The following is a 14,276-nucleotide window of genomic DNA, read 5'->3' on the forward strand; positions in this document are numbered from 1 at the left end:
TTTTGTCTTACATGCTAGAAACTGAAAAATGTATCGGTGCACCTCAGCTCTAATGAAAAAATGAAAATAATCACATCATCCATAAAGACTAGTCTGGCATTTGCTGAATGAAAACATTAGAATGGGCTATAGTGCTTCGAGAGAGCAGCAAGATGTGCAGCAGCTATCAACGTCACTATCAGGACTTTGTAGGCAGTGTGTGTGAACTAAATAAGAGTATAAAAGTGTATATTATAGAAGTGGTACAGACACTTACCGCAGAGTATAAGGACGACGTGCTGGAGACCAGAGACAACGACGATCCATGAACTACAGACAAAACAGAGGAACAGATTATTACCAAACACAGATATAAGATTGAGGGCAGAGCTAGTTTAGCAGTTAAGGTACTGGACTTGTGATCAGAAATCTACTGGATTAAAACCAACCACCACCAAATTGCCCCTAAAGGTACCCTGAACAAAGCTCTTAGGTGCCTGGAATGTATTTAGGCACTTTGGATAAACGTGTCTGTTAAATGTGATAAATTTGTTGAGTGATTTTCACTTCCTATTATAAACACATATAAAGACGAGACAGTGATTTGTCATGTTTAGCGCAGTTCTCACATTCTGGATGTTAAAAGTTACATTAGAATTAGAATTAAAATTTAAGATTCCTCAATACAGATCGGTGTGATTGCGGCTCCCGGCCACCAGAGGTCTCAGTAAAGAACCAATACATCAAAACTCTTAACCAATTTTGTGAGATAAAACAAAACTTTCTATTAAAATTGCTGATTTAAGGGAAATATTGTTGCAAAATTCATCAATTCATTTATTATTTTATTTACTTATTACTAAATGTACATGAACAAGCAGTGTTGTAGTACTCAATGTGTTTGTGAAATCTAAACGGAATGTAAATCTAAATGTAAACAGGGTGTTTGATCTATTAGACGCAGTACTGTTACTGTATATGTTAGGGTGCCTGCGACGTCTGGTGAACATACCACCAGTTCCCAGCGTTGCAGGCGTTACAGAACAAAGAGCAGCATGGCCTCAAATAGGAGGCCAGCTGATTAGGGCAACGACCTGCAGCTGTCAGCTCCCTATTTAAGGGGGCGTCGCCAGTCTGCAGGCGTCGCACCTTTGTTCTGTGTTTGTCACACGGCTGCTCTGCACCAGCCATTCCTTTTATCAGGGCAAGAACGGTTACCCCAGGCGCTTCCTAGAGCGGTTGGGTGTGTAAGCTGTAAGGCTGAGGTAACTAGGGTTTTTGTTTCACTGATTAGGGAGAGCCGGTGCGATTAGGTGCAGCCCTCGCGCTGCGGTTGTTTTGGCTTTGCCGCTTGTTCCCTGCTTGCCAAGCTAGCAGCGGGTTAGCTTTGGGCTAACAGCCACATTCCGCAGGCCATTAAAGGCGTGTGTTTTTCCCGGGCTATTCTCTGCCTGTTTGGTGCAGCGGTAACTCTCCGCTCCTCCACTCGAGAATCCCCGGTTCTAATCCACTCATTTGAACCTTGTGTCAAAGTAAATATCGGTTTCTTCCCAGCCTCTAAATGCTGGTGACACAACCGATTTGCTGCTGTTAAATAGCACCCTTGTGTTAGTTTTGTCTCTGTAACGGATTATTTCCATATTTCCCCCTCTTTTCAACTGCCTCTTATTTAGTAGGCGAGCCTGTTGTCCTGGCTACACCGTAGCTTAGTGGGACTTACCATTGCACTGCGAGTGCGCGACCCGGGTTCGCGCCTCGCTTCAGCTCCTTTTCTATTTCTTTGTTTTGTGTTTCCTTTTCAGTTGCCAGCGACACCAGCGGCCTCGTTCGGGATTTCCCGAATTGTCTTCTGTTTGAGTTTTGTTTATGTTGTACTGTATTTATATTATTTATTGTTAATAAATATTATTTTTTGCTCCGCACCTTTGGGTCCTACGCCTCTCTCATTATAACAGAAAGGTGCGACCAGTTATGGACCCAGCGGAGAGTCCCCCTGTGGCTGACGTGCTTCGTCACCAGGGGGTTGCTTTAGGGCGACACGAGCTGGCGCTTTCAGAGCTGGCACAGCGGGTAACCGAAATTGCCCAGCTGTTGCCATCTTGGGGTGCCGGTTCGGGTTCCCCCAACCATCCTCCCGCTTCTTCAGCGGTTCTGGTAGGAGTCGAAACCCCCATTCCGCCCCCCGAGCGTTTTTCAGGGGAGGCGAAGAAATGTCGAGGTTTCCTCCTACAATGCTCCCTCACGTTCGAGCTTCAGCCGTCCCGCTTCCCTTCTGAGCGCTCCAAGGTTGCGTTTATAATATCTTTGCTGACAGGCAAAGCCTTGGAGTGGGCTACTGCCCTCTGGGAACAGAACGCTCCAGAGTGTTCTTCAGAGTCTCTGTTCAAGGAGGCTCTGAAGGATACTTTCTTTCATCCCACAGGGGGAAGGGAAGCGGGCCCGCGTTTGCTCGAGCTGTCCCAAGGGGGGCGCTCAGTCGCCGATTACGTCATCGAGTTTCGCACTCTGGCGGCTGAGTGTGGTTGGGACGAGGGGGCATTAGCCGCCATTTTTCACCGCGGTCTAGGAGAGAGAATTAAAGACGAGCTGGCCACTCGAGAACTTCCCACTTCTCTAAAGGTCTTCTATCTCCTAGCCACCTCAATCGACACCCGACTCCGACAACGAACCCGGGAGCGAGGGTCTCACCCACCCTATTGTCGGCCTCAAGGCCAGCCCCGGCCCGTTTCGGGAGATCAGGACCCAGAACCCATGCAACTGGGATCGACCCGGGGGGCCGCCCCACGACCATCCAACTCCGCCTCGAGAGGCCGACCTCGGTTAAACGAGTAGGCCGCTCTCGGGGCAGGGAGTCGAGGGCGAGCCGTACCATCATCCCTGAACAGGGCCTCTTCCTTAGCGCGTCGTTGCGTTGGGAGTCTGGGGCTACTGATCTCCAGGTCTGTGTCGATTCAGGCGCGGTGGAAAATTTCATAGATCGCCATCTGGTGCACGGGTTGGGGATTGATCTTCAACCATTACGAGTCCCCATAGTGGTTCATGCTGTGGATGACCGGGCGGTGGCCGGGAGTCCAATCACATTTCAAACGCCTCCTCTCACGATGCGTTTGGGGAGTCATGAGGAGCGGGTCACATTTTTAGTGACCCAGGTTCCTCAACTCCAAGTGGTTCTGGGGCACTCGTGGTTGAAGAAACACAACCCTCTAATTGATTGGCAAACCGGGTCAATCTTTGCCTGGGGAACACGGTGCCAAGATGCTTGCCTGCTGCCAGCAAGCATGTCATCGGCACCACCATCGCCTGTTGCGATGACCCCTGATTTGGCCCGGGTACCCCCCGTGTACCATGACCTACATGAGGTATTTAGCAAGTCCCGGGCGCGGGACTTGCCCCCACACAGACCTTTTGATTGTTCGATCAATTTGCTTCCTGGCACTTCTCCTCCTAGGGGGCGCCTCTTCTCCCTGTCGGGACCGGAGAGAATCGCCATGGAGGAGTATGTCAAGGAGGCACTCGATCAGGGGTTCATCCAACCATCATCCTCCCCAGCTGGGGCAGGATTCTTCTTTGTGGGTAAGAAGGATGGAACCTTGCGCCCCTGTATCGATTATCGAGGTCTGAACGCTATAACGGTTAAGGATCGTTATCCGCTGCCGCTGATGGCCACAGCTTTTGAAGCTCTTCAGCGGGCTTCCATTTTTACGAAGCTAGATTTACGCAGCGCGTATAACTTGATCCGTATCCGGCGAGGGGATGAATGGAAGACTGCGTTCATTACGCCCACGGGACACTATGAATATCTAGTGATGCCCTTTGGGTTAATGAATGCCCCCGCGGTCTTCCAACGCTTTATCAATGAGGCTTTGCGGGAGGCCCTTGACAGATACGTCTATGTCTATCTGGACGATATCTTAATCTTTAGCCGATCCATCGAAGAACACGTCAGGCACGTTCGTCGGGTTCTCCAGCTTTTGCTCGACCATCATTTGTTCGTCAAGCTGGAGAAGTCCGTTTTCCATACCCCATCAGTGTCTTTTTTGGGGTTTATAATTTCCCAAGGTGCCCTGCGAATGGATCCGGCTAAGATCAAATCTGTGGAGGATTGGCCAACTCCTAGTTCCGTACGCCATGTGCAAAGATTTCTGGGCTTTGCAAACTTTTTCCGGCGGTTCATTCGGAACTTCAGTTCGGTCGCCGCTCCTTTGACGGCTCTCACAGGGAAGGGTCCGTTTAAATGGACGGTGCAGGCCCAACAAGCCTTCAATAGGCTCAAGTCTCTCTTGACAACTGCTCCTGTATTGCAGTTGCCCGACCCAGAGGAACCTTTCATAGTAGAAGTGGATGCCTCTGACATTGGGGTTGGGGCGGTTTTGTCCCAGAGAGGGGGTCCGGAAAAGAAGCTCCACCCATGCGCTTTCTTTTCGCACCGTCTAACTCCTGCTGAGCGTAACTACCCGGTAGGAGATAAGGAGCTTTTGGCCATCAAGCTGGCGCTTGATGAGTGGCGACATTGGCTAGAGGGGGCGAAACATCCCTTCCTTGTCTGGACAGACCATAAGAATCTGTCGTTTATCCAGCAAGCGAAGCGGATGAATTCCCGTCAGGCTCGGTGGTCACTTTTTTTTGGTCGGTTTCATTTCACCCTGTCTTATAGACCAGGGTCGAAAAATGTAAAGCCTGACTCGTTGTCTAGGCAGTGGGAACCGACCAGACCGGAAACCGACCCTGATCCTATCATTCCCCCTAGTCAAATTGCTGCCCCAGTAACATGGGGTATATTCAAAACAGTGAGAGACGCTCAAGTTGTTGAGCCCGACCCAGGTGGAGGTCCGCCTGACCGGATGTTTGTACCATCAACAGTCCGTCGTCAGGTGTTTGAATGGGCTCACGCGTCCTCATTTGCGGCTCACCCAGGAGTCTCTAAGACCCTGGTGTTCTTGCGTCGAAGGTTCTGGTGGCCGGGGATGGAGAGTCAGGTTAAGGACTTTGTCCGTACCTGCGCTGTCTGTGCGACTAATAAAAGCACACGAGAGCGTCCTCGTGGACTCCTCCATCCATTACCAGTACCCTCTAGACCGTGGTCCCACCTGGCACTGGATTTTGTCACGGGTTTGCCAAAATCCAGGGGATTCACGGTGGTACTGGTGATTGTAGACCGGTTCACTAAATCTTGCCTTTTCGTTCCGATGCCCAAGCTCCCGTCCGCCATGGCTACCGCACAGGCTGTTCTGCAACATGTGGTGAGAGCACATGGGGTCCCGTCCGACATTGTGTCGGATCGGGGTCCACAGTTCATTAGCCAGTGCTGGCGAGCCTTTTGCCAACTTCTTGGCGCGACGGCCAGCTTATCCTCGGGATATCATCCCGAGTCCAACGGGCAATCGGAGCGGGTCATTCAAGATCTAGGCAAGATGCTTCGGTGCTTGACTGCAGGTAATCCAGCCACTTGGGCGGATAAGCTGTTGTGGGCTGAATTTGCTCACAATACCCTGCACCATGCCGCTCTGGGTATGTCACCATTTGAGGCACAGTTCGGCTATCCCCCTCCGCTGTTTCCTGATCAGGAACAAGAGGTTGCGGTGCCGACTGTGCAGCAACATATCCGTCGCTGCCGCGCCGCCTGGCGGAAAGCAAGACAGGCCCTTTTGGCCTCTCAGCGCTCCATGAAGCGCAATGCTGACCGTAGGCGGCAGCCGGCTCTTACGTTCCGTCCGGGCCAACGTGTCCTCCTATCGACGAGGGATCTCCCCGTCAAAGGTACCACTCACAAGCTGGCACCGAGGTACATTGGCCCGTTCAAGGTAGTCCGACGGATTAACCCGGTGACATATAGGTTGGAGTTGCCCCCCAGGATGAAGGCGCATCCGACCTTCCATGTCTCCCAACTTCGCCCGTTCGCGGGTAGGGGAGCTTTACCCCCCCCACAACCTCCCGCCCCTCGTATCATCCAGGGTGCCCCTGCATTTACGGTCCGCCGTCTCCTGGATAGCAGGAAAGTGCAGGGCAGCACCCAATACCTGGTGGATTGGGAAGGTTACGGCCCCGAGGAACGTTCATGGGTACCGGCTCGACGCATCCTGGACCCTGAACTGATCCGTGAGTACCGAAGAAACCGGTCCGCGGGTCTTGGGACCTCGGGAGCTGTCCCTAGAGGGGGGGGTCCTGTTAGGGTGCCTGCGACGTCTGGTGAACATACCACCAGTTCCCAGCGTTGCAGGCGTTACAGAACAAAGAGCAGCATGGCCTCAAATAGGAGGCCAGCTGATTAGGGCAACGACCTGCAGCTGTCAGCTCCCTATTTAAGGGGGCGTCGCCAGTCTGCAGGCGTCGCACCTTTGTTCTGTGTTTGTCACACGGCTGCTCTGCACCAGCCATTCCTTTTATCAGGGCAAGAACGGTTACCCCAGGCGCTTCCTAGAGCGGTTGGGTGTGTAAGCTGTAAGGCTGAGGTAACTAGGGTTTTTGTTTCACTGATTAGGGAGAGCCGGTGCGATTAGGTGCAGCCCTCGCGCTGCGGTTGTTTTGGCTTTGCCGCTTGTTCCCTGCTTGCCAAGCTAGCAGCGGGTTAGCTTTGGGCTAACAGCCACATTCCGCAGGCCATTAAAGGCGTGTGTTTTTCCCGGGCTATTCTCTGCCTGTTTGGTGCAGCGGTAACTCTCCGCTCCTCCACTCGAGAATCCCCGGTTCTAATCCACTCATTTGAACCTTGTGTCAAAGTAAATATCGGTTTCTTCCCAGCCTCTAAATGCTGGTGACACAACCGATTTGCTGCTGTTAAATAGCACCCTTGTGTTAGTTTTGTCTCTGTAACGGATTATTTCCATATTTCCCCCTCTTTTCAACTGCCTCTTATTTAGTAGGCGAGCCTGTTGTCCTGGCTACACCGTAGCTTAGTGGGACTTTCCATTGCACTGCGAGTGCGCGACCCGGGTTCGCGCCTCGCTTCAGCTCCTTTTCTATTTCTTTGTTTTGTGTTTCCTTTTCAGTTGCCAGCGACACCAGCGGCCTCGTTCGGGATTTCCCGAATTGTCTTCTGTTTGAGTTTTGTTTATGTTGTACTGTATTTATATTATTTATTGTTAATAAATATTATTTTTTGCTCCGCACCTTTGGGTCCTACGCCTCTCTCATTATAACAGTATATCTGTAAATTGTCTGAGCAATTGAAGGTTAATGGCCTTGCTCAAGGGCCCAACAGTGGCAACCTGGCAGTGGTGGGGCTTGAACCAGCGACCCTGTAACAAGCAGTTTTGTAGTAGTCAAAGCACTTGTGAACACGTTTGAGAAAAGTGTTTATCGACCAGGGTGTTTAATCCATGTTGTGTATGTAAGTGCTTATCAAAGGCAGAAGCAGTTGTTGCCTAGCTGTTCAGGTACTAGACTAGTCAAGTCAAATATATTTATATAGCGCTTTTTACAATAGACATTGTCTTAAAGCAACTTTACAGAATCCAGGACCGACAGACCAAAAACCCCTGTTGAGCAAGCCGAGGGCGACAGTGGCCTCCCTTAAAATTACAGAAAGAAACCTTGAGAGGAACCAGACTCAGACTCAGCAGGGTCCGTCCTCTTGGTCTGGAGGAAACTTTAAATAAATAGAATTTACACAAATCATACAAACACAGAATGAAATTGAACTGAAAGTTATAACTAGCTAAACATAATGTGAGTTCTTCATTGTTCAGTCCAGTCTGTGATAAAGTCCGTTGTAAGGTCTGGACATTTTTGGTGAAAACACGCCAGGTTTACGTCACATCTAGTAGGAGCAGCATTGTTGATTGACTAGTAATCAAAAGGTCACTGGTTCAAGCCCCATTCATTGCCAGGTTGCCACTTCTGGGCCCTTGAGCAAGGCCCCTAACCTTCAATTGCTTATACAATAAACTGTCAATGTCACTTTGGATAAAAGCATCTGCTAAATAACAAAAATGTCAATGTAAATGTCACAAATCTAGCCTCTATGAGCTCCTGGAGCCATGTTTACATGCCACGCCCCTTATGGTGATTGCTCAATTATTCGCAGCTGCATAATTTTAACGTAATTATTAATATTATAATTATAGTAACAATGTTTTGTTAACATTAATTTATTATTATTATTATTGCAAACACTACATTCAATAACAATTCATTAATGTATTAGTTTATTATTATTAATGTATTATTAGCATTAGTTTATTATCATTTAGTAATGATACTACTTCTTCTTCTTCTTTGTCCCGTTCGGTTGCGGGGTCGGCTCTAGGCGGATCATGATTTGCATTGATTTGGCACAATTTTTACGCCGGACGTCCTACCCTCCCTATTTTATCCGGGCTCGGCACCGGCACTATAATACACTGGTTTGTGCATCTAGCGGCGCAGTACCTATAGGACAATTCAGTGTCTCCAATTAGCCTGGTGGCATGTTTTTGGACTGTGGGAGGAAACCGGAGCACCCGGAGGAAACCCACGCGGACACGGGGAGAACATGCAAACTCCGCACAGAAAGGACCCGGACCGCCCCGCCCGGGGATCGACCTTCTTGCTGTGAGGTGACAGTGCTACCCACTTAGCCACCGTGCCTCCCAGTAATGATACTATTGACAATAATAATAATAATGTTTTCTATACATTAGTTGCGCAAAAAAAAACAAAAAACTGCTGCATTATCAACAAAAAATATTTGGTTTTAAGTCCTACATATAGCAGGAATGCACCTTTATTACATAATATTTTAAATAAGTATTTATTTACTTATTTAGCAGGACAAAGCTGTGAGTAGATCTGAAGCATCTGTAACCACTGAAGCCCTGGTAACGATGCTCACCTTCATCCTGAGCCAATAATAACACCGTTAACCTTCACATCAGCCAATCAGGAGCACAGAAACTGTCCTTTGACCAATAGGGTGCTGTTGCTAGGCAGACTAGAGCTCTTGGTGTAAAACGATTGGTTGATTATTGCTAGTCAGCGCTGCTGGTGGTTTATATAAGGTTAGGAGGTGAACCCACCTTCATCAGTGCTATCGCGGAAGGAAGCGGAGCGGCTGACACCCCGGGGCCGGTCCTCCAGAGAGGTGTTACTACCACACAGAACCCGGTTATCTCCATACAGATCAAACCCATCCTGATCCGGAATACTGTTAGACCTGGTCATGGCACCGGTGGGGCTCACTGAGGGGGATGGACACACACACACACACATATATAGATACATACAGTATATATACAGGTCTAATGTACAATAATAATATAAACACATAACAGAGTTAGCATTCAGTCACTGAGCTAACAGTATATACACAACTAGCTTAGCTTAGACAGCAGGTAAACATGGTGCATTACAAGTTTAATAAAGTATAATATTGTATTATTATTATGTAAAAGGAGAAGGTTCATACACAGGGTACTGTAGTGGTATTTGCCAGTGGGGGGTGAGAGGGGACTTCCAGTGTCCTGAAGACCTCCAGTGGAATGAGAACGAAGCCATTCTTTACCCTCATCATGAGACATCTGTCTGGATGAGGGAGGATTTCTAATATAAATAGAGAAAAATAAATCAAAATTAAATATTAAATATAAAAAATTTATAAAAACATGCTAATAAATTAGTGCATTGGTAGCTCAAACTACAGCTTTATTATTATTATTATTATTAGTAGTAGTAGTAGTATTAATAAACAATAATAAACCAATGTTAATACATTAATAATAATAATAAACCAATAAATTATAATAATAATAAATCATAGTAAATAATTAACAGTTATTATTATTATTATTATTATTATTGTTGTTGTTGTTGTGATAAGTAGTAGTAGTATCAATAAACAATAATAAACCACTGTTAAGACATTAATAATAATAATAATAATATTTATAATAATAAACTAATAAATTGTAACAATAATAATAACTGTTAATATTATTATTATTAATAGTAGTAGTAGTAGTATTATTATTAATAAACAATAATAAATTAATGTTAATACATTAATAATAATAGTACACAAAAAAATTATTATTATTATTGGTAGTAGTACATTATTAATAAATAATAATACTTATATTAGTTTATTTATTACTATTATTTATGAATAATGTTATTAATAAGTATTATTATTATAATTATAAAACAATAAGAATATAATGTATTGTTAACATTAGTTTGCTATTATTGTTAATACTAATACAAATACTACTACTAATTATTTATTAATTTATTAATTAATATTATTATTAATATATTATTAACATCGCTTTATCGTTTATTAATACTACTCCTAATAATAGCAATATTAAGAATTATTATTATTATTATTACAATTTATTAGTTTATTAATATTAGTTGTTATTATTTATTTTTATTATTAATAATTGTATTATTACTCACTATTAATACTACTACTAATAATAATGATAATCATTTTAAAGTTTATTCATTATAATTATTATTATTTCTATTATTAATAAATTATTAACATTAGTTTATTATCCTTTATTAATACTACTACTAATATTAAAAAATATAAAGAATTATTATTATTACAATTTTACTGTTTATTAATATTAATTGTTATTATTATTTATTTTTATTATTAATAATTGTATTATTACTCACTATTAATACTATCTCTACTACTAATAATAATGTATTAGTTTATTCATTATTATTATTTTTATTATTAATGTATTATTAACATCAGTTGATATTATTGTTTGTTATTGCTAATCCTACTACTAATAATTATATTAATAATAATACCTGTAATTATTATTATAACTCAGTTTATTAATATTTATTTTATTGGTAATATTTTTATTATTGCTTACTACTGCTATTACTAATAATTATTATTATTTTAATTATTATTTTTGTATTTATTTTATTATTATTTAAAATATTCTCTTTTGTTACAAAATGGTTCTGGGCAACCACAACAAAGGATGCAATAATAAAAATACAATAATAAAAAAATAATTTAAGCAATATTTAAAGCTTCTAAATCCATATTATTCATCTCTTTACAGTGTTTTGTGCAATAGTTCTGTTCAGATCAGAGGAACGACTGTAATGTGATTTTTATAGGTGAGAGGTCATGAGATATTAAATTAGCTCAGGAGATACGAATTATTTCGGGTTCTTTTGTTTACAGTCACATGACCACATTTCAAACGCAACACTTGGAGCATCTAACACTGAAGAACTGAACTAATCATGATGCACATGTGCATGTGTTTATCTATAACTCAAAGTTAAATGATATCCTGGTAATATAAAGAAACTTTATTGCTTAAGAGACTCTTCCAAACTTCCAATCCACCTTCCTACTGTTCGGGCCGTTAACTGCAACAAGTAGCAGCGATCAGAATATTTCCTTTAATGGAAGATACCAGGACGTGTGACTACAGATAAGCTGAAATGTTGATCTGGACGGGGCTACGACGATCAGATGACCACAGAGAGAGAAAATCACGAGCTGATCATTAAACCATAACCATTAATAATGAAGTCATGACATTAGTACCTTAATCCCTTTTTGGGCAGAGTGTTTCTGTCAAGGGTCATGCTGTTAAAGTAGAGAAAACACAACAGTGTAAGGTTTCACACACACACACACACACACACACACACACAATATGATGTTAGCTGCGCATTTGTTAGGGTATTTACGGTAGTCCTGCTACTCCAACATTTACAGCAGCATTATGGGACTCTACCATTAACTTGGTACCAGTGGTGAGTCTGCAGTATGTACTATATATGTATGAGGTGGGTTATTGGTTTGCCAGATCTGCTTTTTTAACAACACTGAGGGCACAGAGCTCCTAACCCTCCACTTCTGAGATCTCAAGAGTCTGAATCTCGGCTGTGCTATCGACCTGGCCAGGCATCCATCAGGGTTGCTTGTTGCTGCTATAACTGCAACCATTGCGTGATAAGACTCTGGCAGGTGAAAAGAAGCACCAGCAACTGCACGCATGTCTAACTTGCCGCATGGTAGTCTGCGGCTCTGGGAATCTGTAACAACTGGGAATTGGACATGACTAGATTGGGAAGAAATGAGGAGAATGTCCAAAATGGATCTATTTCTAAAAAGATTGTTTAAACGTTCTTCCATTGTGCTAGTCTTAATTTTGTGCTTAATAATGCACATTTTTAATTCCAGTACAGTTGGGACGGTCTCTTTAACCTTAAATTAGGCATATAGGGTCATTCCAGCATTTCAGTGGTCAGACAGACCCAACCAAAGCTTCAGTGAAGACATGAGATGAAGTGATGAAAGTTCCTCCTCTTACCCCTGGGACAGAGTGGACTTGAGTCTCGTTTGATGATGGGACGTGGGCAGCTCGATGGACTCTGAACTGGTGTGCATGCTGGTATGTGAACTGGTATGTAAACTGGTATGAGAACTGGTCTGTATGCTGCTCAGGGTCTCCCTGCTGCCGGCCGACGAGCTGCTGAGGAACGGACGGGCGTTGGAAAGAGAGTCGGGTGTCCTGTTGCCCCCGCTGACCGGGGAATCGAGGGGCGAAGCGAAGGGGATGGATTTGGAGGAGTCGGGGGAACTCGGTTTACTGCCACTGCACTTCCCACCAAATAACCTGAAACAGCAAAGGAATTTAGTTTAGTTGATGGACACTACCTGCTGTATGGACACTACCTGCTGTGGGCACTACCTAATGTAGGCATTATCTGTTATAGACACTACCTGCTCTGGACACTACCTGCTGTATGGACACTACCTGCTCTGGACACTACCTGCTGTATGGACACTACCTGCTCTGGACACTACCTGCTGTATGCACTACCTGCTGTATGGACACTACCTGCTCTGGACACTACCTGCTGTATGCACTACCTGCTGTATGGACACTACCTGCTCTGGACACTACTAGTTTTGGACAATACCTGCTGTGGGCATCTCCTGTTTTGGACACTACTTGCTATGGACACAACATTTTCTTCTATGGACACTACCTGCTGTGGGCACTACCTGTTCTGGACACTACCTGCTGTGGACACTACCTGCTATGGACACTACCTGCTGTGGGTACTACCTGTTCTGAAGACTTCCTGCTGTGGGCACTATTTGCTATGGACACTACCTAAAGTGGACACTACCTAAAGTGGGCACTACCCGTTAAGGTTACTACTTGCTGTGGGCACTACCTGTTCTGGACACTACCTGTTCTGGACACTACCTGCTGTGGGCACTACCTGTTATGGACACTACCTGCTGTGGGCACTACCTGTTATGGACAGTACCTTCTCTGGACACTACCTGCTGTGGGCACTACCTGTTCTGGACACTACCTGCTATGGACACTACATTTTCTGCTGTGGGCACTAGCTGCTGTGGGTACTACGTGTTCTGGACACTACCTACTGTGGGTACTACGTGTTCTGGACACTACCTGCTGTGGGCACTAAGTCTTCTGGACACTACCTGCTGTGGGCACTACCTGCTATGGAGTGTTAACTTACCTGCGGAAGGTGGGCGAGGCGATATCTAGGTACTTGGAGCCGGGCTGTCTGAGTCCTGATTGACCAGACGTTGGACTAGATTTGGGCGACGTGCTCATTGCTGACCCCTCCTGCTCCGACACTGAGACCTTCTCTTTATCCGTCTGATTGATGCTGACCGGACTCAACCTTCCCGAGTCCACCATCCCTCCATCCTTCCTCTTTGAAACTCCACCCACTGTCGGGGCCCCGAATCCAGTTCCGGCTCCAGCTGTGGCCCCGAGCCCGGATCCACCCCGTTTAACGTCAGGACAGTCCACGGAACGGTAGGATTTGGCAGGACGCGGAAGCGAGCGGTACTGAAAGGGCATTTTGGAACCGCCGATGCCCAGAAGGACCCCATCGTCATGGTGACGGTACCCATCCAGACTGGTTTTCCTGGCTCCACTGATTACTGGAGGGGCCCCACCCACTTTCCCAGAGGATTTGGAAGCTAAAGTCTTGGGTGCCAGTTCCGCCGAAGCTGGAGCTTTCTTATATCCGAAACAGCCGGTCGCAGGTGGAGGGCGGGCGATGCCGGGCTTTTTACCCTCGTCTCCACTGCTTTTGCCAACGTCTGATGGTGAGCGTTGCATGATGGGAGATTTACAAGGAGTCTTCACCTTCTCTGAAGCCTTTGCATCGTCGGTTTTACCTGCTGGTTCAAAAGAGAAACATTAAGACATAAGAGGAACAAGCTAACTGACCACAGCTTGGCGGAAGTGTGGTTTGAACCAGAGACCGTCAGATCACTACTCCAGTACCCTAACCACTAAGCTACCACCGCCTTACCGAAGTGTGTGTGTGTG

At 45.3% G+C, this 14,276-nt stretch overlaps 1 protein-coding gene across 4 annotated transcripts in view; it reads right to left on the reverse strand.

Annotated features, from left to right (window-relative positions):
• Nucleotides 1-14,276, reverse strand: part of nav3 (neuron navigator 3) — a 123,398-nt gene that overhangs the window by 26,447 nt on the left and 82,675 nt on the right. For 2 of the 4 annotated variants that reach the window (XM_062997194.1, XM_062997177.1), the window contains 6 exons: nucleotides 13,450-14,122; nucleotides 12,261-12,566; nucleotides 11,489-11,530; nucleotides 9,362-9,495; nucleotides 8,973-9,134; nucleotides 257-309 (listed from right to left, as the gene is read on the reverse strand). In XM_062997194.1, coding sequence (XP_062853264.1) covers nucleotides 257-309; nucleotides 8,973-9,134; nucleotides 9,362-9,495; nucleotides 11,489-11,530; nucleotides 12,261-12,566; nucleotides 13,450-14,122 — 1,370 coding nt within the window. Of the gene's footprint in view, nucleotides 1-256; nucleotides 310-8,972; nucleotides 9,135-9,361; nucleotides 9,496-11,488; nucleotides 11,531-12,260; nucleotides 12,567-13,449; nucleotides 14,126-14,276 lie in introns of all 4 variants that reach the window. The other 2 variants (XM_062997185.1, XM_062997169.1) reach the window with 1 other exon arrangement.

This window comes from Trichomycterus rosablanca, chromosome 1, assembly GCF_030014385.1.
Source record: "Trichomycterus rosablanca isolate fTriRos1 chromosome 1, fTriRos1.hap1, whole genome shotgun sequence".
Lineage (NCBI taxonomy): Eukaryota > Metazoa > Chordata > Actinopteri > Siluriformes > Trichomycteridae > Trichomycterus > Trichomycterus rosablanca.